This window comes from Cavia porcellus, unplaced genomic scaffold, assembly GCF_034190915.1.
Source record: "Cavia porcellus strain 051 isolate PalLab524CR breed Dunkin Hartley unplaced genomic scaffold, mCavPor4.1 scaffold_23, whole genome shotgun sequence".
Classification (NCBI taxonomy): domain Eukaryota; kingdom Metazoa; phylum Chordata; class Mammalia; order Rodentia; family Caviidae; genus Cavia; species Cavia porcellus.
Genome location: NW_026947506.1, coordinates 34,446,501 through 34,472,462, shown reverse-complemented (window position 1 = coordinate 34,472,462; position 25,962 = coordinate 34,446,501). Strand labels below are relative to the sequence as shown.

The window sequence follows — 25,962 nt, the reverse complement described above, 5'->3', positions numbered from 1 at the left end:
AATGGGGTGAACCAGAGTGGGGTGCTCAGCTGTGGAGTGCTCTGCAGCACACACGAGGACCCTGGGTTCCGGTCCCAGCACCATAAAATGAAATAAAACATACTGAGTCACTGAGGTCAAAGATTTGCACCAATGGTTTGGCCAAGGGCCTCCCAGTATGTGCAAATATGTACATTCATCCATGTGCTAAGTGGCAGTTAGAAAACTGCTTCTCAAATGAAAACTGTGCTGACAAAATATATTTCCAAAGAAAAGTAATAAGGTTTTTGAAAAATATGCCTTAAACCTTGATCAAACCACACAATCTGAAAAAGAAAAAGTATAATTTGGAATGAAATAATTTGCTTTTTAAAAAGCAGTCTTCTTTCATCAAGATGCAGTTTTCACTGACAATATCAAAATAAAAAGTCACAAGATTGAGCCAACAGTGGCCCTGGATGCTGTCCAGGACAGAATTGCTCCCAAAAGACTCCCAGAGCCCAGGGCTCTGTCTGTATCCACCTGTGGATGTTCTGGGCTCACAGGCTTTTTAGGGATTCCCAGCTACTTTTCACCCCAATGACCCCTAAAGATGCTGGCTCTAGAGGGATCATCCTCCAGGCTTAGTTTCCCTCCCACAGGAGATGTTAAAACTATACAGGACTCCACAGCTTGATTCGTGTCACCTTGAACAGAAACAAAATTTGACCTAAGAGTCACATGCACTTGAAGAACCAGAGAGGAGGCCACCTGGCGACAGTCACTGCTTTAAAAAGACATGCTTAGCTAGGTATGCTGGCTCAAGCCTGTAAACCCAGCACTCTGGGAAGCTCAAGTAGGAGGATCACAAGGTCAAGCCCAGCCTGGGAAACATAGTTAGACCTTATCTCAAAATAAAAAATAAGACAAGGGCTGGCCCTTTTAGCCCAGTGCTAAAACTCTGGGTTCAATCCCCAGCACAAAAAAAAAAAAAAAAAAAAAAAAAAGTACGCACTCACAGGAGATGTCCTCCTCTTTGGCCTCTGCCTGCTGGCCCAGGCAATGGTGCATGGAAGTGACAATGTGGTAAGTGCTAGCAGTGTGGCCACATTACTCACCTCTGGCTTCACTGCCCAAGTCTAACACGGCTGTGCCCGCAGTGTCATGTGAGTTCCCTGCTGAGCCCTGGCTGGCAAGGATGTAGCCATTGGCCGAATTGGCGGAGGTGGTGACCACCCGGACCATGGTGACAGTGGGGGCCTGCTGCACAACGTGGATGGCGTGGCCTGAGGGCTGCTGTGAGGTCACTATGGAGGCTGGCATGTAGGCGACAGGCTTGGCCACTAGGTTGGACGGTCGGGGAGGCACGGCCATGATCACTGGCTGGGCACTGACAGGGGATCCTGCACAGGGAGAGAGAGGACAGTGACAGGAAAGTTCTGCTGGCTCCACACATGATTCCGCCACAGCCAGCAAAAGGACAGAACCATGCCTCACCAGGTGCGCTTTGGGAATATCGGTACTCTGGGACGGAGGCTAACTTCGAGCCCAGCTCAGGGTCATGTGGAATGGGGGAGCCCTCCCGAGACAGGCACTCTGGAGTCTGCAGGCCACTGGAGCGAGGGGACATCAGGCCAGGGTGAGTGGGTGAGGCTGGAGCACTCCTGAGAAAGGACGGAGAGAGAGAAGGCTTCCAACGTAAGTCAATTTGCCATTGGCAGAGAAGGACTTCAAACAACTGTCACACACCCCACTGTCTACCCTGCGTGTGCCCTCCCTGTGCCTCCTGGGGCTCTTCTGTGCCCCATTGAGGTCTGTCCAAGTCGAACATTCTGAATAGTGACCACTACCGCCTTGTGACATACGCAGCCCTGTTAGCTTCACACAGTGAAGATGGGCTTCCATTAAATGGGGAGCCTACATCACTGGTGGCTTCCCTACACATGCCACAGTTGACACATTTATCTCCTACAACACGTCAGCTCCTTCTACAGAAGAAGGCTCAGCTCAAATCAAAAGCCCCACTTCTGATGGGCACTGGGAAGACCAGTTCACCTGAGAACCAGGTCACGGCCCAGACTGGAAATGGAGTTCAAACTTTTGGGGATCTTTCACAGGGCAGGTTTGAAACGATCCTGAACAGAAAGCACCCTTATGTCTCCTCCATGTGAAATTCAGCCATGCCTGGGGCTGCTTCTCAGCTGTTCAAACTTGGAAAAGTCACCCACTTGTGCATGGGCAGAGGCAGCCTTGACCTACCAGGTCAGCAGGAGACAGAGCTGGGTGCTCCCGTGATGACTAAGACAGCCCATCCCACTCTGCCCACCATCAGACAAGCCGTGTCCCCCACACCAACTTGCCAGATTACAATAATGGTGGTTAGGTAGAGGCAGAGCCTCTTTCCTCCTCAGCCCTGAAAAGGTCCCCACACTGTGAGGATGAGGAGCAGCGGGCTGTCCTCAGGGTCCCCTCACACTATGAGAGAAAGCTCAGTCCTACCAGGTACTCATTCTGTCCCCCCTGGCTCTCACCACACGGGGAAGCAGTTAGACTAAGTGGACAGGCCTTGCCAGCTGCTGTGCACTCACAGTGCTGAGAACAGCTCTTGGGAACACAGCCGAGTGCCAGGGCACCAGACACCACCCTGCATGGGCCGAGCACAGAGGGGACTTACCGTGAGGACAGAGGCCCAAAGGGGGTGCGGAAGCAGGAGACGCCCCGCTGTCTCCGTTTTCGGAAGGCCTGTTCCACCAGTTTGGCCTCAGAGGCTGGGTCTATCCGCCAGAAAGAGCCCTTGCCAGGCTCCTCCTGGGACCGCGGGACTTTGATGAAGTAACGGTTTAGAGAGAGGTTGTGTCGGATGGAGTTCTGCGGGAAGGCAGAGAGAGCCTTGGTCACCAGCATATAGGAGCACAGTGGCTGCAGGACCAGAGATGATGCAGCAACAGGCTACACCGTGGCTGTGAGTCGACTGTGCCTCTCAAAGACTGAGGAGATTTTTCCCATCCAAACCCCACACAGGTAAGCCTATCACCACTCTTTACGGAGAAAGCAAAACAGAGAAGCCACACACAGGAGCATGACAACCTCCAGGAAAAGCCTGGGTCTGAGTTCAACCATCTGGGATAAACCAGCCACAGGGAAAACAGTGACTACAAGGAAAACACTGAACGGCAGCGACATCAGTACCAAGGTCTCAGACAAAGATCTCAGGGTCCTACACAGATAAAACATACACTGCTAGATGGGAATGGCGGCGTATGCCTATAATCCAGCAGTTTCGGAAGCTGAGGCAGAAGACTGCAAGCTGGTGCCAGCCCAGGCAATTTAGCAACTTAGCCAGACCCTGTCTCAAAATAATAAAAAAGAGCTGGGGATGTAGCTCAAGATGGAGTCCCTGGGTTCAGTCCCTAATATCACAAAAATTAAAAACAACTCCATTTCCAAGGCAGTACCACGTGGACTGCAGCATTCACATGCATAGATTATTTCCAAGGAATATAACGTATACTAGGCACAAAAGCCTAACAAGGGATGCGGGAACTGACCAAAAACTCATTTTAGCCTCTCAGGTCACTTCATGATCGCCCACCCTTAGCTGTAGGATGTAATTTTTTCCCCTACTTTTACTTCGCCCAAACTTAACTCTGCAGAGCCTGTTTTTTCCTATCTTTAATAATGTGAAACTTTGCCACCAAAAAAAAAGGGAAGTCTCTTTAAACTCAAGAGCACTGCAGCTCTGACATATTCTGGATGCACCCATGTTGCCCAAAAAAGGCGCACCCTGTGTCTCTTCCTGCTGCGTCACTCCACGAGTGGAGTTGTGAGCCCACCAGCCCCGGTGCTGAGACCCGCCTCACCTGCCAGCCCTTGTCGGCCGTCCTGTAGTAGGGGTAATGTTTGGTGATGTGCGCGTAGATGCCACTTAGTGTTAGCTGCCTATCTGGGGCCGAGGATATGGCCTGCACAATCAGCTGGGCATAGGAGTATGGTGGCTTCGACTCGTCCTGCACAGATATAGGGACAACAGGGTCATTAGACGATCGCCTCCATGTCACCAGCCCACAAGGAAAACCTCCCAACAAGGGCACTTGGGTCTGAACCAGCTCCATCCCAGAGACCCCTAGCTCAATGCACTTGCATTAACTCGCAGTTGTCACTTCTGCCTCGTGGGAAGGAAAAGCTCAGCTTCTACTGCAGTTTAATTCTTAAGCGTCCCTCCTCCCTGGACACATTATGTCAGGTCCCAGGTAGAAATGAACAGAGGCGCATGCTAAAGGAAGATGTGCCGTTTCTCTCAGAGACTGTCATTACAACTCAGAAACCATCTTGTCAGGAGCAGACAAGAAGATAAACGTGTTGCAACGGTGACCTCAAGTCACAGAAATGGTCACATTCATCATTTGAGCTGGACAAAGCTGGAAGGTTACTGGCTCTACTGACCACCAAGCCACATGTGTGCCCTACAGCATCATGTGTGCCACCCTCTGGGCCCTACTGCCTGGTCCTGTCACCACAGGTGCTGAGGCTCCAACCTTGGGGCTGTCCCCACCGGACGTGTCTGCCTGCTGCTCCGAGGCAGCCTTCGCTGCAAACTCCGCAGCCAGCTGCAGGTCTGAGGTCACATTCTGCACGTAGCGGTAGCCAGAGGACCCAGCTCCACGTGGACTGGCTGGGCAAGAATTGGGGACACTGCAAAGGGAAAGAACACATGGTTAAGGTCTTGACTTTAGAGGAAGGACTGTGCAAGGGGCAGTTCTGGGATCACCCGAGGTGATGGACTCACCACTCTCCCCACCACATACAGCAGCAAGACACTGAACAACCTCCTCAAGAGACAGGGAACACCCAGGGCAGAGGTCCCACAGCACAGGCACAGGATCCCCATGATAGCAATATGTTCTCTTCAAGCAGCAGCCCCTGCTGCAGGGCCAAGGCCACCTGAGCCCTAAGTCTGCAGGCAGAGGTGATGGGGGCTTCCTGCCCACCGAGGTGATGCAGCTCTCACATGCCCATGCTTCCCTATCAGCCAGGACCAGCTCGAGGCAAGGGGACCAATTAAGCATCTCTGGCAGCAGCTAGGTAGTGCACGGGCATCCACAAGATGGCACCCTAAGAAAAGACTTGAGATGGAGAGCAACTCCTCCCAATTACACAGAAATGCATGCCATGGAAAGCACCAGGGACCTGTTGGATTAAGGATCAAGAGCAGAGCTGGGCATGGTAGTGTATGCCTGTCATCTTGGCACTCTGGGAGGCTGAGGCAAGAAGATCACAAGTTTGAGCCCAACCTTGGCAACTGAGTGACTCAGTGAGACCCTGTTTCAAAATACAAAGAGCTGGTGATAATGTACCTAGCTCAGTGTGAAAGTGCCGGATTTAATCTCTAGCATCTTACACACACACACACACACACAAACACACACACACACACACACACAAACACACACACACACACACACACACACACACACACACACACACACACGCAAGCTGTAGCCTGTTTCCTCTCATTAGTATATGCAGGCTTTAGTTATCAAACCACATCAAAACCTTGATTCTGAAAAGGATTTCTATTCAAAACATTCTGAGAAAACCAAACTAAACATGGCAGGTGGGTGTGGGTGCCAAGATCAAAAGCCCTCGCATGGTCTCTCTGCCCACGTGTCCTGCCTCACATGTTACATCGTCATACCCAGAGCCTGTATTGGCATGGGCCTGGCCTTGAAACGGATGGGACAGACATTCCTCTGCTGCCTACCCTCAGACCACCCAGAACCACGGGAGGGGGTGGCTCTCCCCACACCTGGTTCCACATGGCCACCGCCACCCCGTGTCCACTGCCCAAACACCACGTCCCCTGCATGCATCGGAACTCAGCCCCATGCTGCCTTCTCCCCCTCGGCCTGAACAGGACCCCAGAGGGTCCCAATCTGTCTCCCTCTCAGCAGCAGCAATCAGGGCTCAGGAAACACTGCTGGATGGAGCAAGGGACAAATGAAAAGCAGAATTCCACTAAGAAAACCCTGTGGCTGCCACTGGGAGAAACTCAAAGCTGACTGCTACCCTTTCAGAGATGAATCAGTTCAAGCCAAGCAGAATTCTTAGCATTCTAATCTATGACTGACTCTTTTTCTTTTCCTTTTTCTCTCTTTTCTTTCTTTCTTTCTTCTTTTTCTTTTTTTGGTGGTATCAGTAATTGAACCCACGGCCTTCACACTGAACTACTCTTTCTGCTCTTTTTTTAAATTTTGAGACAGGATCGTGCTGAACTGTTCATGATGGGCTCAAACTTGTGATCCTCCTCCTGCCTCAGCCTCCTAAGTCTGTGAGATTACATAGGAGTGCGCCATCATATCACACTTCTAATTTGTGAACTTCTGTTCTCTTTTCCATCTGATTTCCAAATCTGCGGAAGACAGGTCTACCTTGTGTACACAGAAAATTTTTCCTATGTTGTGCTGGCCACACCTCCATCTCTTTCCAGAAGCCTGCATTTCCAGGACCAGCTCAAACTTCTGTCATGTGAAGATATCCTAATTAAAAACTGTTCATGAGCTGTGTGACTGGGGAGAGCAAAATATAAGATTTCTAAATTTGATTCTGAACAGAAAATACAACCCACACATACAGGTGGGAAGGGGACAGAAGCTCTCACTAGTAACATCTCACACACTCAAAAATCAGGTTTTAAAATGCAACTATCTGGGAACCAAATTTCACTGGCTGTGGCAGAGAGTTATTTGAGAAATACAATGGGAAGGTGATGTGGGCACCTCGTTGGACTGAAGCTCTGCAATGGATCCAAGCTCTTGGATAGCCCTTGGGCTCAGGGAGGTGGCCGTGAGGTTCAGGGCTGTGCTGCAGATCATGAGACTAAGGTGTTGCCCATACACATAAGCAGTTACCCTCTCTGCAACACACCAGGGAATGTCCAGCTTGAGTAGGAGCTGGCCAGGGAGAGCTCATCCCAAACACCTTGCACACAGGCACTGAGGCAAGTGAGGGCTTCCATCCTGCGTGGTCTGGCAGTGGTGCATCCTGTGAGTGTGGATGATTCAGGGTAACTATGGGGCAGCTGTGGGAAGGCCCATGCTGCCTGCACCCATAGGTGCTTTGTAAAAACTCAAGTGCAGAAATGTGCAGGTGTGGTGGTGCAGACCTATATATATAACCTATAATTGAGCTCTTTGGGAGGCTGAGGCAAGAGGATTCCAAGTTGGAGCACAGCCTGGATAACTTAAGACAAGATTCTATCTTAAAAGAAAAAGTAAAAAGGCTGGAGATGTAGCTCAGTAGGAAGGCTAACCCCTGCCAAAAGAAAAGAAAAGAAAAGAGACAGAGAAAAGAAAAACAGAAGGTAGAATGTGAGTCTGTGTCCTGCAGGGAAACCCCAGGCTGAGCCATCCCTCCCCACAAGATGGATGAGAAGAAATAAGACACCAGGCTTGGCAGAGTCTGATTCAAAAACGAGGGGAAAGGCAGAGCAATCCTTTGGATGCTTTTCAGTCTGGGTTTCCCGGCAGCGCCAGGTCAGGCTGATGCTCACTCAGTTTTTCCGGCCTGCGGGACCACTCCTTTCTCAATAACCCCATTCAGCTATCCCTTGAGCCGCCTGCAGCCAGGGCTGTGCCTGGGACAGGCCACCTGACGCCATGTCTCCATTTCAGCGGCTGTGGAAAGGGAGATGCCAGAGACTCCAGAAGAGCTCAGGGATGTCAAATACACCACACGAAGGCCAATCCAGATGTCCCAGGCCTTGCTAGGATGGGGGCATCTGTGCTCGAGAGCAGAGGTCCCTACTTTCACATGGGAAAGCTAGCCCTCATCACAGGCCAAATGCCAGGGACACAAATGCAGCATACCAGTCCACTGCAAAACTCTCTCATAGCTGGGTATGGGGGTTACCCCTGAAATCCCAGCATTTTAATAGCTAGGACAGGAGGATACCACAAATTAGAGGCCAGCTTGGGCTACAGAGTCAGGTCAAGGCAGCCCTGAACTACAAAGTGAGACCTTGTCTCAAACCAAACCAAACCAAACCAAACCAAACCAAACCCACAGAAAACCAACAACTCTCTAACAGCATCTGGGGAAGGCGTTAGAGGACAGCGTAAACACTAAGTCTCTGTGGGGCCAGGGACCACCTCCTTTCTCTCCTTTGCACAAATTCCCATGTCCCACAGTCCCATGTCCCACATTCCATCTCTACACAGTGTGAGAAAGTGGGAAGCTATGAGAGTATGTGAGCTTCCAGTGGCTGGCCTGTCCCCAGCTCATCCCTGCAGTGGCCTGCTCTGACCAGGATAGCCCACAATGGCCCCCATGGTCCACACCTCAGGGCCCAGCTGAGACATGCTTGGCAGTGTAGGCGCCTCCCAAGGCCAGGGCACTGACAAGCAGGAACAGAAGTGCCTCAGTCTTACAGACAGGAACTGAGGCTTAGGACACAAACCTGCCACTATCAGCCAGCTAAAGCCAGCTCTGGGGCCAGAGTGGCCATCCTGGACCCACAGCTGCCACCTCGAGATGGCCAAGGCCCCCCACTGACTGAGACTGACCTCTATGGTTCCTTTCAGTTGCAGCCCTTTAGTCCAAGTGGAAACCAGGGCTGCTGGGCAGGGAGGGCAGGGGGGCTGAAATAACATGTGGGGGTACAGTATGTAGACGTGCCCAACACCTGTGGATCCCAGATCCCAGACTCCACAACAGACAAGCTCAGGTCAGGCGAAGCCCTACACACGTGGATATCAGGAGGACTATGTGTCCTTGCTGCCCCACGCAGCCCTGAAGCACTCTTGAGATCTCACTAGTGGAGGACACTCAGGGCCTGCTCCCAGCCCCAAGTGCTTCGTTCTTGCGCCAGCCATGCAGCCAGCAGGGACCCTGCAGAACAAAACAAAGAACAGAGGGACACAGAAAGGGCCACCATGCCAGGGCACAACACAACACAATAGCCCTGGAGAGCCAGATATGATGGACCCATGAGGGGGTAAAAACACTACTAAAAGCATACATGAGAGAAAAAAATGTTCTTTCAAATTAAAAATAAAAACAAGTAATAGGAGAACACAAAATTCAACAGAATGTAACAGGAAGGATGGAGAAGTCCCCCGTAAAGCAGAGAATGCAGTGAAAGGAGAGATGGGGGGATGTAAGGACATTCAGGAGGCTACCGGTCACCTGGACACCAGAGAGTCCAGAGAGGGGAAGAGTTCCCGAGCAGAAAGATGATGCCCAGTGCTATCGGGAGGGTCCTCAGGGGAAGGGCCCACTTGTGTCCCACCCAGAGGATGGAGACTCTGCACGCCTATCATGGTGGCACTGCACATACCAGAGACACCAGGTGCCCCTTCGGGTCTTTGGGAGAAAGTGCCAGGAATCAGTGTCTGACTTAAAGCAACCTCTGAAACCAGAAAAAGAATTTAAATTCTTCGGGGTGTGGGGGAAGGGGGTGTCCAACCTAGACTTATCTAGAAAGCTTCATCCAACGAGAGTGAAAATGTAACATTAATTTTCGGACATGGAAGATTTTTTTAAATGTACCTCTCTGTACCCTTTCCCAGGAAGTGCATGAAGAATGCACCCTGATTAAACAAAGGAGGAAATCAGGAAACAGGAGGCCACTAGAGTTAGGAGAGACACCCTTAGCCTCTCAGGATTCCCAGGTGGCAGGGAAGATGATTTTATGGTCAGAAGGGTACAGATGGCAGACTGCAGAGACAGGAAGGCCTCTTGATGAGATTCATGCCTGCCCACCCAGAACAAGATGGGTTGCAACAGGCACACAGAGCCAGCCCAACAGAAAGAGGAATCAGGGACTCCAGGGAGGGAAAAAACAGGCCACAGTACAAGGAAGGAAACGACTGGGCATGACCATTTACAATAAAGAAAACGCTGATACTGACTGAATCAAAATGATGTAATTTTACAGGAATGACGGGCGGGGAAGAAACACTAAATCCTTAACTTCCATATAGGAAATCCAAGTATAACATCTAAATGCAAGACACCGAGGCATGGTAGCATATCACTAGGACTCAAATATTCAAGTAAAGGTCAGAAGACAAATTCAGAGGTGAGATGGAGATTTTATCTGGGCAGAGTCCTTTGGGAGATTTTCACTGAAATGTCTGAATTCTGCAATGCATACACAGTACTTCTACAAAGAAAAGAACAGGGAAAGAATGCTTTCAGAGGCAACTTTTTAGACCTATGTCCAAGAATGTCTGTGCTCCCTTAAGATAATTTCAATGCTGGGGCTGGGAATTTAGCTCAGCGGCGTTAAGCGCCTGCCTTGCAAGCAGACAGTCCTGAGTTCGATTCCTGGTACCAATAAAAAGAAAAAAGACAAAAAAAAAAAAAAAAAAAGGTAATTTCAATGCTACAAAATCCCATGTACCTACTTTAAAAGCTGAACTGGCCTCAGAAATGCATTTTGTCCTGGAGAAGCACACTAGCAAGCTGACTGGCATGTGGCATGCGACACTTAAGACCTGTATGGATGCTTGGGCTGAGGTGTGGCTCCATGATCCTCCACACTCCAGGGCAGAAGCTACTCCAGAGTCTCTGCAGCCTTCTTCGCCCCTGCTACCTCCCTGTTCCCCAGTGGTCAACCCAGGTTGGGCTGCCACAGGATGCACGCACCCACAAGGAAGCACACAGGCTAGGTGATACCATGTAGGTACAGTTGAACACACAGGAACCTTTTGAGTACCTGCCACAATCACAGGAGAACTGACGATGAGCCTGCCATGCTGCACATAATACCCTCAACGTTTTGCAGGCCAAAACAGAACAGATTTAGGCAGCCACAAAAAATAAAAGGAACAGAGGGGCCCCACCTTTTCAGTGTGTGTGTATATGTGTGTGTGTGTGTGTGTGTGTGTGTGTGTGTGTGTGTGGTGGATTTTTATTTTCCAAAGTTGAGACAAGGTCTTGCTAAGTTGCTAAATTCCTCCAGCCAGGCTTGAACGTGAGCGCTTCCTACCTCAGTTTCCCCAAATGCTAGGCATACCAGCATACACCAGCATTCCTGGCTTATTTCCTCAAGTTTTCAGATGGGAAAGTGGACAAGGTGACCCAGAACTGGCAAGGCCAGCAGGTAAGTGAAAACCCAAAGCTGGAATGTCAATGATCCCACAATGTCCGAGACTCCTAGACCAGCAAGACCTGACCTGCACCCTCCCCGCTAGGGTGACTGAACTTGTACACATATCTCTCTTGCTGTCTTGCTAAGAACATGGACAAGCCACCCCGGGGAAAGCACCAAAGTCTGCATGAAAAACAAGAACACAGGGAGTTCCCTTACTCATGGAATCAGATTTGAGCTCCCCAGTAGAAGCCTAACCCTCAGCACTGACGCTAGCCGCTGTTTCTTTCTACACACACCTAGGATGCGCCTGTACCTTTTTACTCTGCAGCTGCTCTTGGCACCAAAATTTCCAGTGTTGATACCTGGTGCTCTGGGGCCACTGTTAGGTGGCATGAGAGTCACCACAAACACTAGCGCTGTGTACAGCCACAGATCTGATAACCCAGCTGGCTACGAAGTGACTGGGCGTGGGGGCAGAGCACATGGTGAGGAGCTGAAGGACAAAGGGATGTTTCCTGTCCTGCGTTAGAATGAGATTTCATCATACTATTCTGAATGGAGCACAGTTTAAAGCCTGAGAACTGTTCACTGCTGGAATTTTCCGTTTAATATTTACAGAGCCTACTTGATTGCTGGCAACTGAAATCATGGAAAGTGAAACCAAGGAAGGATGAGAAGAGACCACGGAACTTCTAACATGGACCTAGCACTCCTCGAATTCAGAAGACACCCAGCATCACAGAGAAACTGGAGCTGGGTCAGGGCTGAGAGTCATTTAGCAAAATAAAGCAGAGCTGTGCTTAAGGGTCGTGGCTAAAAGGGATCTCAGACTCCATTTGGTACATTATTTTATGTAAAGTACTGCTAACCTTTGCCAGATTTCACAAGCTACTTTCATTCATTCATTTGTTCATGCTAGAGAAATTAGGCAAGGACACCCTGCCCCCGTTCTGCAGTACCTCTTCTGTGACGCCAGTGGGTTTTTTTTTTTTTTTTTTAATTCCAACTCTGAAGAGCACAGATTGGACTGGTGGCTGTTTTTGTAAGACCTAGAAAATGATTAACTGATTCACTCTTTCCCAAGACACTTCTTTACGAGAAGAAAGGTCACAGTGCTGGTGAAGGCCGCAAAATGTATTTCAAAGAGAGCTCATTCATTTGGTGGGTGGAGTACGCAGAGCAGGGCAAAAACCGGAACACACACACACACACACACACACACACACACACACACACACACACACACAGCCACAGGCGGAACGCCTCAGCCTGGGAACCAGCAGCTGCCTAGCTAGCACAGTGAAATCAGGGCGGAGTGGGGGGAGGGGACCCAGCACTGGGACTGCAGCTCCTGGAAAGATTCCAGCAGGTGACAGCCAGTGCTGGGACTGGCCTAGGAGCTGCCACTCTAGGGAGGAGCTGAATGGGACCTCCCCCAGCCTAGAGACACGACGGCCAATGGGGACAGGCGAGGCGAAGAGCACCAAATTAGGCAAGTGGCAGAGCTGGCCCAGCGCCCTGCCAGCAGCCAACCCTCCCTGGGAGAGGAAGGGCAGGGCAGGGCATGTTTGTAAACATGCTGGCCCCACCCTGCAAAGAAACTCAAACTGAAAAGTGCCTTGGCCAGCAAAACCTCAAGCGCTGTGAGGTTTCTAAACACTCAATAGAATTCCGCAGACCCAAGACAAACAGATGTCAACAGACGCCTTTGCTGTGACACTGCAAGAGAGGCCTAGACCCAAGAAAGCCAGGCCCAAGCCACTACTTTCACCAGGTGACCAGGAGCCCAGCCCCTATGTGGGGCAGACTCAAAAGGACTGTGGTGATGAGCACCATGAGGGGACAGGGGCCAGCCCCCAGAGCCAGCAGGAAGAGCAGCACCCTAGACTTGGGTCACTACGCAGGACTTTGGGTGTCTGTAACCCAGTCCCTCCTGACAGAAACACCCTTTACCCCACAGCTCAACTTGATTGCCTTCTTCACCAGCCTTCTCCAGCCTTTGTTTTCCTTAGGGCTATGGCTGGGAAACACTCAATTCCCTAAAGCCCAAACACTTCTCCTTCTGAACCTACTTCTCTGAGCCTGCCTGGATCACCGGGCTGGGCTATGGCTGAGGTGGAGGTGGGAAGCCCAGCCCAGACACCCAGGTCCTCAGCTGCGCCTGGCCCAGCCCCTGCTGGGCAGGGAAGGGCTTTGCTGCCCGAGGCACCACAGAGACAGGCAGCAGCCGGCCCAGCTCCAGGCAGCTCAAGACCTAGCCTGGCTGTCATTCCAACAGTTGCTTTCAGGGGACACTGGATACAGCCTTAAGGACAGACATATTGGGCTTTTCAGCTTTACTGAGATACTTCACTCACAGTGTGTACAACTCAGCTAGCGTTCAGAATATCTGCTAAGTGGTGTGACCTCACCTCTGTCTGACTCCAAAACATCTGCCCCAGCCCACAAGTCACCCCACTCCATACCCATGCACGATCATTGCCTTTATCCTCTCACCCCTGGCCTTGAACCCACCTCATCTAGGGCTGCTTGGCCCCAGAAGCTGCTGCCAAAAGCGTCACACACTACATGGCCTCCATGTTGGCTCCTCTGACAGGCACTGCATTTTCCTGGCCAATCCACCTGGACCTGTGATAAGTCCCTCACAGCTTTCTGTGACAAGTGACCTCCTGTCCTATGAATGAGCCACACTTCCGGCCCTCATCAGCTGACACATGACTTCAGTGTCCCCAGGCTGGGGATATTTCACATGGTGCTGCCACAAACACGCAGGCTGTCTGCATGGACAGATGAGGGCGAACTACAGGGTCTTTGTTTTTTGTTTTGTTTTGTTTTGTTTTGTTTTTGGTACTGGTGATTGAATTCAAGACCCCATGCTTGCCAGGCAAGCACTTATGCTACAGAGCTAAATCCCCAGTCTTTAAGTCAGCTTTTAACTGTGTGTGAACTACATGTGTTGCAGTGAACATAGGAGCATCATCCGCTACGGCACAGTGAGCTGGAAGCTGGTGGGAGCTATTGGGATCACACCCATGCCAGATGTGTGGAAGACACCGATCACACACAGAAGCTGGATTTTAGGACAAGGCTCCTCTGGGAATCTGAAGTGAGGCTTAGAAAACTAGATTCTTATAAAGCTGCAAAGACTAATAGTGCAGGGGTTGGACATGGTGGCACACGCCCATAAATCCCAGCACTGTGGGAGGCTGAGGCAGGAGGAACTCAAGTTTCAACCCAGCCTGGCAACTTAGTGAGACCTTGTCTCAAAATAAAGGACTAGGGATATAGCTCAGTGCAAAGGACTTAGGTTTCATTCCCAGTAATGAGGGAGGGAGGGACAGAAGGAGGAAAGAAAGGAGGAACAGAGGAAAAGAAGAAAGGAGGGAAACAAGGAGGGAGGAAGGAAAGGAAAGAAGTCACTAACTAACTTAGCAGCAGAGCTGTGCATGGTGCCAGCACATTTCAGATGCTCCATGAGTTAGTCATTCTGTCATCATCACAGGGAACTGTGAGGTTAGCGGACAGTAAGATGACCTGTAAGTCTGCCCTGCCCAGCCATAAAACACAGGGCCAACCACAAATGGCCAGGGCCACACTCAGCCCAGACCTGAGCCATGTGACTGGTTTTTCCCAGACTGCCCCTCACAGCAGGACTGACCTCTTGACCTCCAGCTGTCTCTTGTTAGAGGAAGCCGGCTCCTCACAGCTGGAACACAGTTGCCCCCACACACACACAGGGGTACACAGGTGTAAACGGGCTCATGCAGGAAAACCAAAATCCACTATGACACTGAGCACAGCCCAGGTGGGTATGGGAACCATCCCTGTGGCAATCCCAATGGTGAACCAAGATGTGATTCCATGAACAGAGCTTGGGAGGAGTCACATGCATGGACCATTCAGTACGCTGGCCACACGGACTCACCTTTGGGGCTGGCGGATGGTTATATCTCTGCAGCACAGTGGTTCTCAGAGTGCGCTGGGGGGCACCCCCAAAAGCCTGAGACCCTGGAGTGTCAGGCCCAGGCCACCATCGTAACACCACCAGACATGGCCTCCTTCCCTCTGATGTGGCCTTTGATAATTCACAAGGGGTGGCAGAAGCAGTGGAGCCCACGACAGGAGATGTGGCCTCAGAGGCAAATACACGAGGGCCACCCATGGGTACATATGTGAGAGAAAAGCCCATTTTATTTTAAAGTGGCTATGATGATTAAGAGTGGTGGCACACATCTATAATCCTTCTAGGAGGCTGAGGCAGGAAAATCAAAAGCTTGAACTCAGCCAGGGCACTTAGAAACTTAAACAGACCTGCCTCAAACTTTAAAAAAGGGACTAGGGATGTAGCTCAGTGCAAAGGCCCAGGATTTAATTCCCAGCATTTCAAAAATAAAGGAAAAAAGACAACAAGTTCACCAGATCCTAGTATACAAATATTGTTTTAAAATGTTTCTGGGGAGTGTGTGTGTGAGACTGTGTGTGTGTGTGTGTGTGTGTGTGTGTGTGTGTGTGTGTGTGTAATAGGCCATGTATCTGAAACTTCAGCCTGGTCAGGTGGGGAAGTGGGTGACAAATACTCGAGTGCAGAGGATGCATCGCCAGGGCTCCGGTTCAGCAGGCAGCCGCTTACCTGATGGTGCCAGTCGGGGAGGGGATGGGGCTGACCAGGCTCCGGAGATCCGGCTCCGGAATGTGTATCTTCAGTGGGGAGATCTGGGGGTAGAGCGGCCGGAGGGGAGATGCTGGAGCCTCTTCTTTGTGGTATAGAGATGTGAACTGGATCTTGATGGCTGTGCTGGGAAAGCGGAAGGTACACCTGCAGAGGGAAGAGAGAGTCAGGCGTGGGGGAAGGACAAGGGGTTCCAAGAGCGGCAGCTCCCAGTCACCATGGGCTGGAGGGGCCAGACCCTCTCAGCTCACCATGGCTCATGTGGGTGCTGAGCAGGACCCATTCCACGCCTCTGCTAGGATGCTTCTCACACAGCTTTGCCACGCCAAACAGCAGCTGTGCTGACTGTGCAAGAATCAGAAGAGGTAAAATACCCCAGGTGCAATGTGGCCGTCTCCCTCGCAGCTCCCAGACAGGCACAGCCACTTTCGGTCCACAGGGAAGCTGCTGTGACACCCTGGCCATGTCCATTGCTGTACACGAATACTAAATGAATGGGCACGGTATTTATGCAGAGATGCTAAAGACAGATACCCTCCCCCGCCAGCCCGGACAGTGAAAGCAAACGCTATGTGACAAATGTAATAATGCCACCTGAAGACAACTGTCAAGAAGGAGTCCTAGAGAGCAGAATCACAAACCCAGAGCTTAACGCTGGTTCCTGCTTAGCTCTGGGCTTACAGACCTTAAGCCTGCTTTTCCACTGAACCCGGCCGTGTGCAGAAAGATCCAAGCCTGCAGCTGCAGAAGTATCCAACCCTCAGGCTGTGTGAGGTGCACAGCCAACAGTGAATACTGTTCAAGGGTCAGTCCCTAACACAAGCCTATCCTGCTTACCACCTCATTTCCACATAGAAAAATCACAAATCAACAGCTAGCTAACTTCATGTCAGGAAAAGAACAAAATAAAAACAAAACAAATCAAAGCAGCCTACCCACATAAGAGCCCAGCAATCCAGGCTGCCTACGACTACTGCTTGAGTGAAATGCAGGCAGGGAGCGTAGGAAAGGGCGTGTGAGTTCAGGAATGACATGTGACACACTTTTGGCTCTTCAGAGAGCCCTGCACTGTGGGAGGCTCAGCCTTCGTGACACAGCCACTGGGACCTGGGGACAGCTTTGTCTGCTTCTGATGGTATTCCATGCTGCATGTGGATAACAGCTCTACCTTAAACCTTACAGAGACTCAAATGTAAACAAAATGCCCCCTTCATTCCAAGAGTCTCCTGCTTTTACAAGCCAGTATAAAAAAAAAAAAAAAAAAACAAGACTTTAAAAAAGTCAAAGCTAGAACAAGTGATACACAGCTGTGAACTGGTATAAACTGGTGATACACTCTGGGAGGCTGAGACAGAAGGGCCAAAGGTTTATTTCCAGACTGGGCAACTTACTGACTTATTGAGACCAAGCCTCAAAATAGGCGGCTGGACATCCAGGCAGGTGACTGTGACCAGGTGGAGATTTTGGTAGCATGTACATAACTAGAACAGGGTTAGCCACTGCTTTGGGGTGAGAGGCACTGGGAGGACTGGCCTGGCACTATAACGTTAGGGGTCAGCATCATTCCTAGGGCTCTGCTTGTGGCAGCCTGAAGCTCCCACCCATTCAGAGAGAAAAAAAGTCCTGCTTGATGCATTTACTTAACTTCACATAAACACACTCTTTGAAGCTGAAGCAAATCTGACTGACTTTCAATGGGAAGTAAAATACAAACTCTTCTTGGAGTTGTTTCTAAACAAAACTTGTCTTGGACTCTAATATGACACTAAAATAATAATAAAGTGACATGAAATGCTACTAAAATAACAAATGTGGCAAGCTTTGGTTGGGGGGAGGTTAGGACTCACCTGTGAGTGCTCTGGGGCAAACCGGAAATGGGTTAAAGCAGGCTTCAAGCTCTGCTGCTAAGCCCAATCTGAAGGGGTGTTCTGGTACTCCTTGGTCTCCCTGCACCTGATGGAAGTTTCTTCCCCTGGTATTCTGGCTGCAAAGGCCCGACACTGGTGGTCCTAAGACGCTCTCTGAAGCCCTTGGTTGTCATCCTGGATGCCTGTCAGCTCTTGCAAGTCACAGAGCCACATCCACCTGCACTGGGTGTCCTCAAGGTGGAGAAGGAGGGAAAGTGCTCTGGAGTCAGGAGCAAAGCTGGGGATCTGGGCAGGTGAGACAAGCTGGCCAGGTGAGGTCCGCTTGTGAACGGCAGCACTGAAGGAAGAGTATGGTGTGTGACATATTCACTGTGGTAACACTATCAGACAGGACAGTAATGATGGCGACAAGGAGACAGTTTCTAGGTGCTCTGCCATGCTCTTTTTCTCCCATTCCATCAACACAACTGGTTAGGGGGGCTCACGTGGTCAGGGCTCTGGGTCCTGCACGGGGAAGGTGCCATGTTCACAGGAGGCCCTGACACAACAGCCCCATCAAGGCTAGCAAGAAAGTGTATGGCTTCTGGTGCACGTCCAAGGCCACAGGCAGCTGGGGGTCTGAGAACAGGGTCTCGGCATGAAGATTAGAAGAGCGCTGCACCCCACCCTGCAGCATCCAATCTCCAGGCCAAGTCTCCCTGGGGTGATTCAGGGTACACTGTACCTGTGGGGACCACTACAGCAGAGTAGGCAGGATGTCACCCTTTTTCTGTTCTCCTCACCATTGGAATGGAACACTTGGAAATCACCTCTAAGGAGATTTCTAGGTTAAAACGCAAGATTCTAGATGATTTACACAGGCACACTAAGCATTGAGAGAAACAACACATTTTCTATGACAAGGATGTGGGCACACCTGTGAGTGATGTGACCAGGGCAAGCTCCTATGCTGGAGTTTTCTGGTGGGGTTAACAGTAAGCACCTTCATGGTCATAACAGCTACTTTAAAGTCAGCTGCTCAGAAAAAGTAAAGATAAATAAATGAATAAATAAAAAGAGCTCTTAACTCACTCCCAAATCCCACTCCAGGGTAGCTCCCACCAGAAGGTATGGGAGGAGAAGCTAGGACACAGGACACCCAGGAGGACTCCATAGGGTGCACCTGGGGTCCACCACTCACACTTCTCCCTATATTGTTCTCATGCAGGTGTAGGGCGCTGGCTGGAGATGGTTTAATTTTCATATTCAGGATTGAATCCTGGGCCTTTGCAATGGACTACATCCCCAGCCATTTTAGTTTAAATTTTGAGATGGGGTCTCATTAAATCACTAAGTTACTCAGGCTCAGCTCCAATTTTCATCTTCCTGCTCAGTCCCCAAGAGTGCTGGGACAATGGGCATATGCCCCATTATCCCAGCTGCTGTAAGACTTCTGACCTCAAAGGAGCATCAATTTGGTCCAGTGCTATGTGGGGCCCAGCTCTAGGGGGCACAGACCAGAGAAGAGGGAAACAACACACAGCCTGCAATCAGAGGACCCACAGGACCCCACATGTAGCTATGGTACTTTCCTGGGGAGCCTCTTCCCCAGAGGTCTGAAATGGGGCAAGGGACCCTTAAGTGCCAGAGGCTCTGCCATTGTGGAACATTATGGAAAAACGGTTCCAGGAAATGGCTTTGCATGATGCTTTTACATATAAAACCCCAAGACAAATAACTATGACAATCTTAGGTGGCTTTTAACCCAATGTATCTTCTATTAATTATTTAATGCAGAGTGCCAGAACACCCTTCAAATGAGCCACGGTGGCTTTTACCTGTCACAGGGATAAGGAGCAGTGCAGGAGGGCCACAAATATCAGTCATGTGTGGAGAGTGCTCACGGAGGGTCACTCAAGAGGAGCCCAGGAGGTGGAGGGCCAGGGCCTCCTGAAGGTGACAGTTACCCACCTGAGCACTGCCCCTGGTCAGGCAGCCAGATGTGCCAGACCGACACCAACAAAATGAAGTTGCCTCCTGCTCAAGAACAGGTCAGTCCTATTGCAGAGGGGGGACAGATTTGAGATCCCAGAAGTAGTTACCCTGGGGCACTGCACCCTGGACACCATTCCGCTGCCCTCTTGGGACAAATTTCAATGGGTGTGTGCTTCTGAGTCCAGCTATGGGGTGCAAGGGACACTGCTACAGCTCTACCCAGAGGGCCTGTGGTAACTTCAGCAGGTTCACTCAGAGGCTTGGGAATCTAGGCAACTGAGATTGGACAGATTCTGCACTCAAGAGCTGGTTCTGGGGCATGTGCAGAACCTTAGAACCCTGAAAGATCCTTAGCCAGGTGCCAACAGGCACACCTAGCTGCCCGCCAGCCCTGGGAGAAAGCCAGCCTGCCTCCTGAAGGCAATCTTGAAGGTCAGAAGGACATAAGAAATGACCCTCCCCAACTCAGTTCAAGGCTGGGAGGAAGGAAGACTCTTGGGGGACGTGGACCAGGATCCAGGGCACCCTAGCAGAGGAGTGGAAACATGGAGAGGTAGAGGGGGTTAGGCTGCCCGTCACAGGGACAGTCTCACCCTTTCCTGGAAATTTATCAGATTTAAAATAAACTGAGGGGGGAAAATATCACCATGTAAACAAAGCTCCCAATTTTTTCAGTTTGGAAAACAAAAACAAAAAAAACTTATGCCTTCTGAAACTTCCCACAAGCAGATAAACAGATTATTCCAACTGTGTGTCAGTGCTGTGTGTAGCGGAGTCCATCTACCAGACAACTGGACACCATTCGGCAGGCAAGGAAGAGGTCCAGCGCTTTCCCAGGCACTCCATGGAGGCACCATGAGCCCTCAGAATGGAGCAATGAGCTCACTGACTTGGCTGGCCCACCCAGGGAGCTTTGCCCCGTGAGGTCAGGTGGAGCCTAAGTCGCCACCAGCCTTCAGCCTTAGCACTCAGCACTAAAAATTTAATTAACATGAAATCAGTAATACAGTAGTAGGGGCTGGGGATTTAGCTCAGCGGCATAAGCGCCTGCCTTCAAGCAGGCAGTCGTGAGTTCGATCCCTGGTACCGATAAAAACAAAAAAGACAAAAAAAAAAAAAAAAAAAAAAAGAAAGAAAAAAAAAAAAAAAGTAATACAGTAGTAATAAGTGTCCAATACCTACTAATATTTACATCCACTAACTACTCATATCTACTACATACACACAGGTACCAGGCTACGCAGATGACTAAGTCTACTGTCCAGCCAAACGCCCCTTTGGAGAAGGGAGCCACGCATGTCTGAGATCACAGAAAAGGCCTAGGTCATCGCGCCCTAAGAATCAGAGAGGGGAAAAAGAGGACTTCGGGAAACAGCCGCAGTGGAACCGCAGAGGAAGAGACGACGGGGAAAATGCGAGTACGCTCCCTCTGTGTTCTGGATTCTGGCAACTTCAAGCCTCAGACCCCTTGTTGTCAAGTGTGGTGCAGGAACCACTTTTGAGAGCAGAGGGCAGGCCCAGGAAAGGCTGCTGGACAGGCCACTGTGTTCCCACAGGCCCAGCCCACGGTGCTTGCAGCGAGGGCCTGAACTTTGGAAGAAAGCAGCTATTACCCATCAGGCATGGCAGGACGAGGGCACTGAGCCCTCCCTCCACGCCTCCTCTGTGCACACCCTCAGGAGCACTGTGACACTGGGCCACCCTCAAGGTCTATCGGAGGGTGACAGAATAGCCTCCGGCTAAGACAACAGCCACAGTACCAAATGCCAGCAAGGAGCAAACTGTGTCTCTGGCACACAGGTGGAGGGGGTTAAATCCTGCAGCCGCTCTGCAATTTCTTTAGAGATGAAATGTACACTGAGGTGCTGGCTGGGGAGTGGCCCACCAGGGCCTTCATCCTGGGGAAGGGTGGCCACAGTGTGCTCAGGACCTGCATGTGGCTGTTCCTAACAGCTTTGCATGTGACTCACGAGAAATGGAGCTGTTAAGTCCAACAGGTGAGACACTGCTTCCCCGGTGGCATCCTACAGGGGCATGAAAAGGAAGCACTGATGGGGGCGGGGGCTGGGCTGGGTAGGTAGTGTGACCCTACCCACAGTGCGGTCTCTGCAGGACAACCTGACCGCCATGGCGAGCAGGTTGTGGGCAACCAGGAATAGGACAGAGCTAGGGTAGTTGTAGTCCCCTCCTCAGTAGGTGGCTCTGTGCCTTGGCCCACACTTGGTCAGTCAACAGCACGCTGCACACAGTTCCAGGTCACCATCCTAGGTCCGGGGTAAAAGAAACTGACACAGACAGAGAGCTCTCTGAAGCACATTTACAACTTTCTGTGAATTTAATTATTTCACAATAAAATGTACGCCTGAAGCTGAGTATGGTGATGTATACCTATAATCCCAAACACTAAGGAGGCTGAGGCAGGAGCATCACAAGTTTGAGCCTAGCTTGGGCATCTTAGTAACACGTTGTTCTAGAGACACAGCGGGAGTGCTAGAGTGCTCGCCTAGTACAGGTGAGGGCCTGGGTTCCATCTCTTTTACTGCACACAAAGAAAACCCACTGCTCCTGGAAACACAGAGCACCACGACCACAGGTCCACAGCAGGCTGAACTAGGAAGGTGGAGTTGCCACGTTCTTCTTCTCATAACTCAAGTATTGCATAGAAGCAATAAACACAGAAAGCATCAGTGCCCATGGGTGCCTCCTCTGCTGCCCCACAGGGGACGGATCGTCAGACATGACAAACCCCCAGCTCCCACGAGACCCAGCACCGCCCAGAGGTATGGTCAACACTTCTTTATGAACTCACTTCTTCTACATGGAACAGGGACAAGTACATACACGACTGCAGCCATGCCAGCAGGGACTTGAGCAGAATAATGTACAGTGCAGGGAGCGCCTTCCAGAGGAGGCTGTGACACCTGGGCACAGGTGTGGACACAGGGCCCTGCCAATCATCCCTGTCACACAGGTGCTGCACAACACCAGGCACAGACTGATGGCTAGTTTTAATTTCTATTAGGAAAAAAGGAAAATCAAGAAATCAGCCTAAAGTAGTTCATAACATGAGAATTTGTCACATCTGATTTGCTCCTTGGCAAGCCAGCACCTGGTCTCCAAGGCTGGTGGGCACTGGCGCCACCCTTGGGCGCACAGCACACCCACCTTCTCCCAGTGGACACACAGTAGGCTCTTATGGAGGTGCCCATCCCTCCCTCCTCTTGGCCCCTTGGGTGAGATGGATGGGATGGGACGGGGCCCTGGTATTGGAGCCTTCCAGGCAAGGCCCTGGGTTATCAGGCTCCCAGGCTCTGCAGGACAGCTGCACACATTCAGCCCTGTGGGGGTTCCCGCTCTGTGGAGCCTTTTCCAAATGCTCTGCAGGGACACACCCCATCCTGGGTTTCTGGCCCTTGAGGTACAATTGTCAGGTGTGGAGGCCTATGATGAAGCCTGGTCATGACCTATGGCCAATGCTGGAAGGACTATTTGCTTATATTGTCTCCTACACCAACTGCAATTCAAAGAGCCAACTGAAATACAGACACCTTTCTCTCTCCGTGATACTGGAGACTGAATCCAAGGCCTTCACACTGAGATACATTTTCCACCCTTTTCTAATTTTTTATTTTGAGCCAAGGTCATGCTAAATCGCTAAATCGTCCAACAGGAGCTCAAATTCACCAACTTCCTGCCTCAGCCTCCCAGAGTGGTGGGATTATAGGTGTCTGCAGCCACGTCTCGTTGACACAGGCACTGTTTGGCAGAGTCACTATGACAGAACCCAGGAAGCCCAGTGACGGTTTGGCAGTGACACCAGTTTGATTTAATAACGCATTTTGGGAAGATCTAACTCCAGCAGACTGGTCACAGTGAGGGACAAAGACGACAGCTATGAGATCTTGCAACGTTTCGTAGTCACAATTGCAGGGAATTTCAAAACACACCTTCCTTCCCTCAACACTTGCTCTGCTCCCGTCAGGAAAAGACTGCAGCTAGCACCAGGCTTCTCACCTCGGTGACAACTCGATAGGGTTCCCGCCTGGCCCATCCTTTGGAAGACGTGGGCAGATGGTCCCACTCGCTGTCCCCTGAACCCAGAACACTCAGGCCTGATCCCACTGAGGTACCTGGCCAGCAACTAAAGCCATCGGCTGTGGTCCCTCCTGGGAAAGAAGGACTGCACATGCTACACTTCGAGCCACACTCACTCTGCACATGCAAGGCCTGATCAAAACCCAGGGTGAATGCTCATTTTTTAAAGAATGTATGAGAGTAAGACACATGCCATGAATCCTCAAATCCTCCCTCTAGCTCTGAACACATTTATCCCACGGTCCTGCTACTTTCCTGCTTTCTGACACAGTTCTACAAGTCCTCTTCCTTTTTCTTTCCTTCTGAGTCAGGTAGTTCAGGCTGGCCTTGAAGTAGTGGTGATCCTCCTGTCTCAGCCTCATGTACCACTATGCTCTGTGAGTTGTCTTTCCTGAATGGCTTTAGCTGCATTGCTCCTGCTGGTTTAATGTCCTGAATCAATTCAAAACATTTTGCTTTTCTAAGTCATTTTGATTTGGAGGAACAGCCAGACTTAACAGTGCCAGATCTGGTAAATAAGGTGGATGAGGACACAGCACCCTGTTTGTATGAGCCTGCCTTTTTGTTGGATGGCGCTCGGCAATGGCATTCACCATATTTCTGACCACATTTCATTAAGACTTGAAAGAAGATTTCCAGAACCATTCCAGGAAGCGGCAAGAACAACAGGATATGTGTGCTGGAAGGATGTGGGCACAGAGTTAGGAGGATTAACTTCAATAGGCTTTCACTGCAGTGATTAAAATTCACCGTACTTTTTTGGTCACACCTCACATTCTGCCTTGTCCGAGCGGACAGGATGCCCTCCACACCTCTGTAGAATCTGTAACTGGTGTGGCTTTTGTCCTGTACCAGGGGCTGGAGACACAGCTGATGGTCCCAAAACAGTTCCCCATGAGTACCCCAGCACACTCGCTCCTGCAAGACTGGGACCCAGTGTCAGTTATGGCACCAAACATTGAAAAGGGGCTAGGTTTTACACTTTCCTGGGCCAGAGACTGACTGCCTGGGCGAGAAGGGGGGAGAGCAGCTCTTCCCAGACACTTCTGGGTTTTGCACTGCAAGGATGTGTCACCTACTCAGCAAACACCAGTCACCATGCCTAGACTCATTTTGTAAATTCAAAACGAAGGATACACAGCCCTTCTTTAGAGAGCAAGGCAGGAATCGCTGGGTTCTGCCTGTAGCCCCCGGCCTTCGCTCTCCAAGCCATGGTATGGTCAGCAAGTAAAGATGGTCCTCATACCCCACAGTTCTTTTCTCTCATTGCTGAGACAAAAATACCTGACATCCAAAGTTAAAGTGGGAAAGGCTTATGTGGCCCAATCAGTGGCTCCACAGAAGGGTGGCTTGGCAGAGGAAAGCAGTTCATGGTGGGCAGACCATAGCAAAGCAAGCAAGAGCGGGGAGAAGACAAGCCTCTTTCTGTCCCTTATACTGTATCCAGGCTACCAGGATTAGGGCGGGGCAAACCAAGCAGTGGACTGATTTAGTAATCAGCCACCCTTCATCCCAGCACTGTACCAGGAATCAATCACACACTCTAGATCCAGCCACCTCTGAAAATGCCCCACCTATGAACAGATGAGGCTTTACGGGGACATGTGGGGACAAGGCATAACACTCCTGCACTGTCTCACAACAGGGACAAGGTCCAGGGCAACTCAGCAAGTTCTTCTCTCTGCTCAAAAACTGGGAAAACAGCCTCACAGGTGAGCAACGGCCAGAGGAAGGACAGTAGCCATGACGTCCCCTCCTTGGGGAAGTGACCTCTTGTGCCTGTCCCAGTATGAGCAGAAGCAGCACCCCTCACTCTTTCTCTGCTCCCCCACGCTGGGGGTGGCACTCCACAGTGCTCAAATAATTACACAAAGGGAACACTGCTCGCCCTTTAGAAGTATACAATGGGCTCCACTAGTTATGAACTTTACCAGCCTAATAATTCACAATACAACTGGCAAATTAGAAGGGCAAGAAGAGAATTAAGTTCTAGGCCACAGAGTCACCTGGATAAACTGCCTGAACCAAAGCTACTGGCTGAGAGTTCTAGGTACGAAGTTTACAAGGGGCCAGCGGGGGGCCATGCTCCTGGGGAACACTGGCCAGGAGCCTCTTCCTGGCCATACACTGTATAAAGAGATTCGCAGGTGACTGGAAATTGAGCCCTGGGCCTTGGCATTGATCTACAATCCCAGCCTTTTTCTTGAGAGTTCATATTACACACCACCTGCCTCAGCCTCCCAAAATGCTAGGATTTTTAGGCATGTGCCACCACATCTGCCCACACTTTAAGAACAAAAGTA

The 25,962-nt window shown here is 50.6% G+C and overlaps 1 protein-coding gene across 2 annotated transcripts in view; it reads right to left on the bottom strand.

Annotated features, from left to right (window-relative positions):
• Foxk1 (forkhead box K1) overlaps window positions 1-25,962 on the bottom strand; it is a 54,862-nt gene that overhangs the window by 7,512 nt on the left and 21,388 nt on the right. For both annotated transcript variants that reach the window (XM_063234112.1, XM_063234113.1), the window contains exons 2-7: window positions 15,684-15,869; window positions 4,494-4,650; window positions 3,819-3,965; window positions 2,633-2,826; window positions 1,456-1,622; window positions 1,077-1,361 (exon numbers count right to left, since the gene is read on the bottom strand). In XM_063234112.1, the coding sequence (XP_063090182.1) occupies window positions 1,077-1,361; window positions 1,456-1,622; window positions 2,633-2,826; window positions 3,819-3,965; window positions 4,494-4,650; window positions 15,684-15,869 (1,136 nt within the window). The remainder of the gene's footprint in view (window positions 1-1,076; window positions 1,362-1,455; window positions 1,623-2,632; window positions 2,827-3,818; window positions 3,966-4,493; window positions 4,651-15,683; window positions 15,870-25,962) is intronic.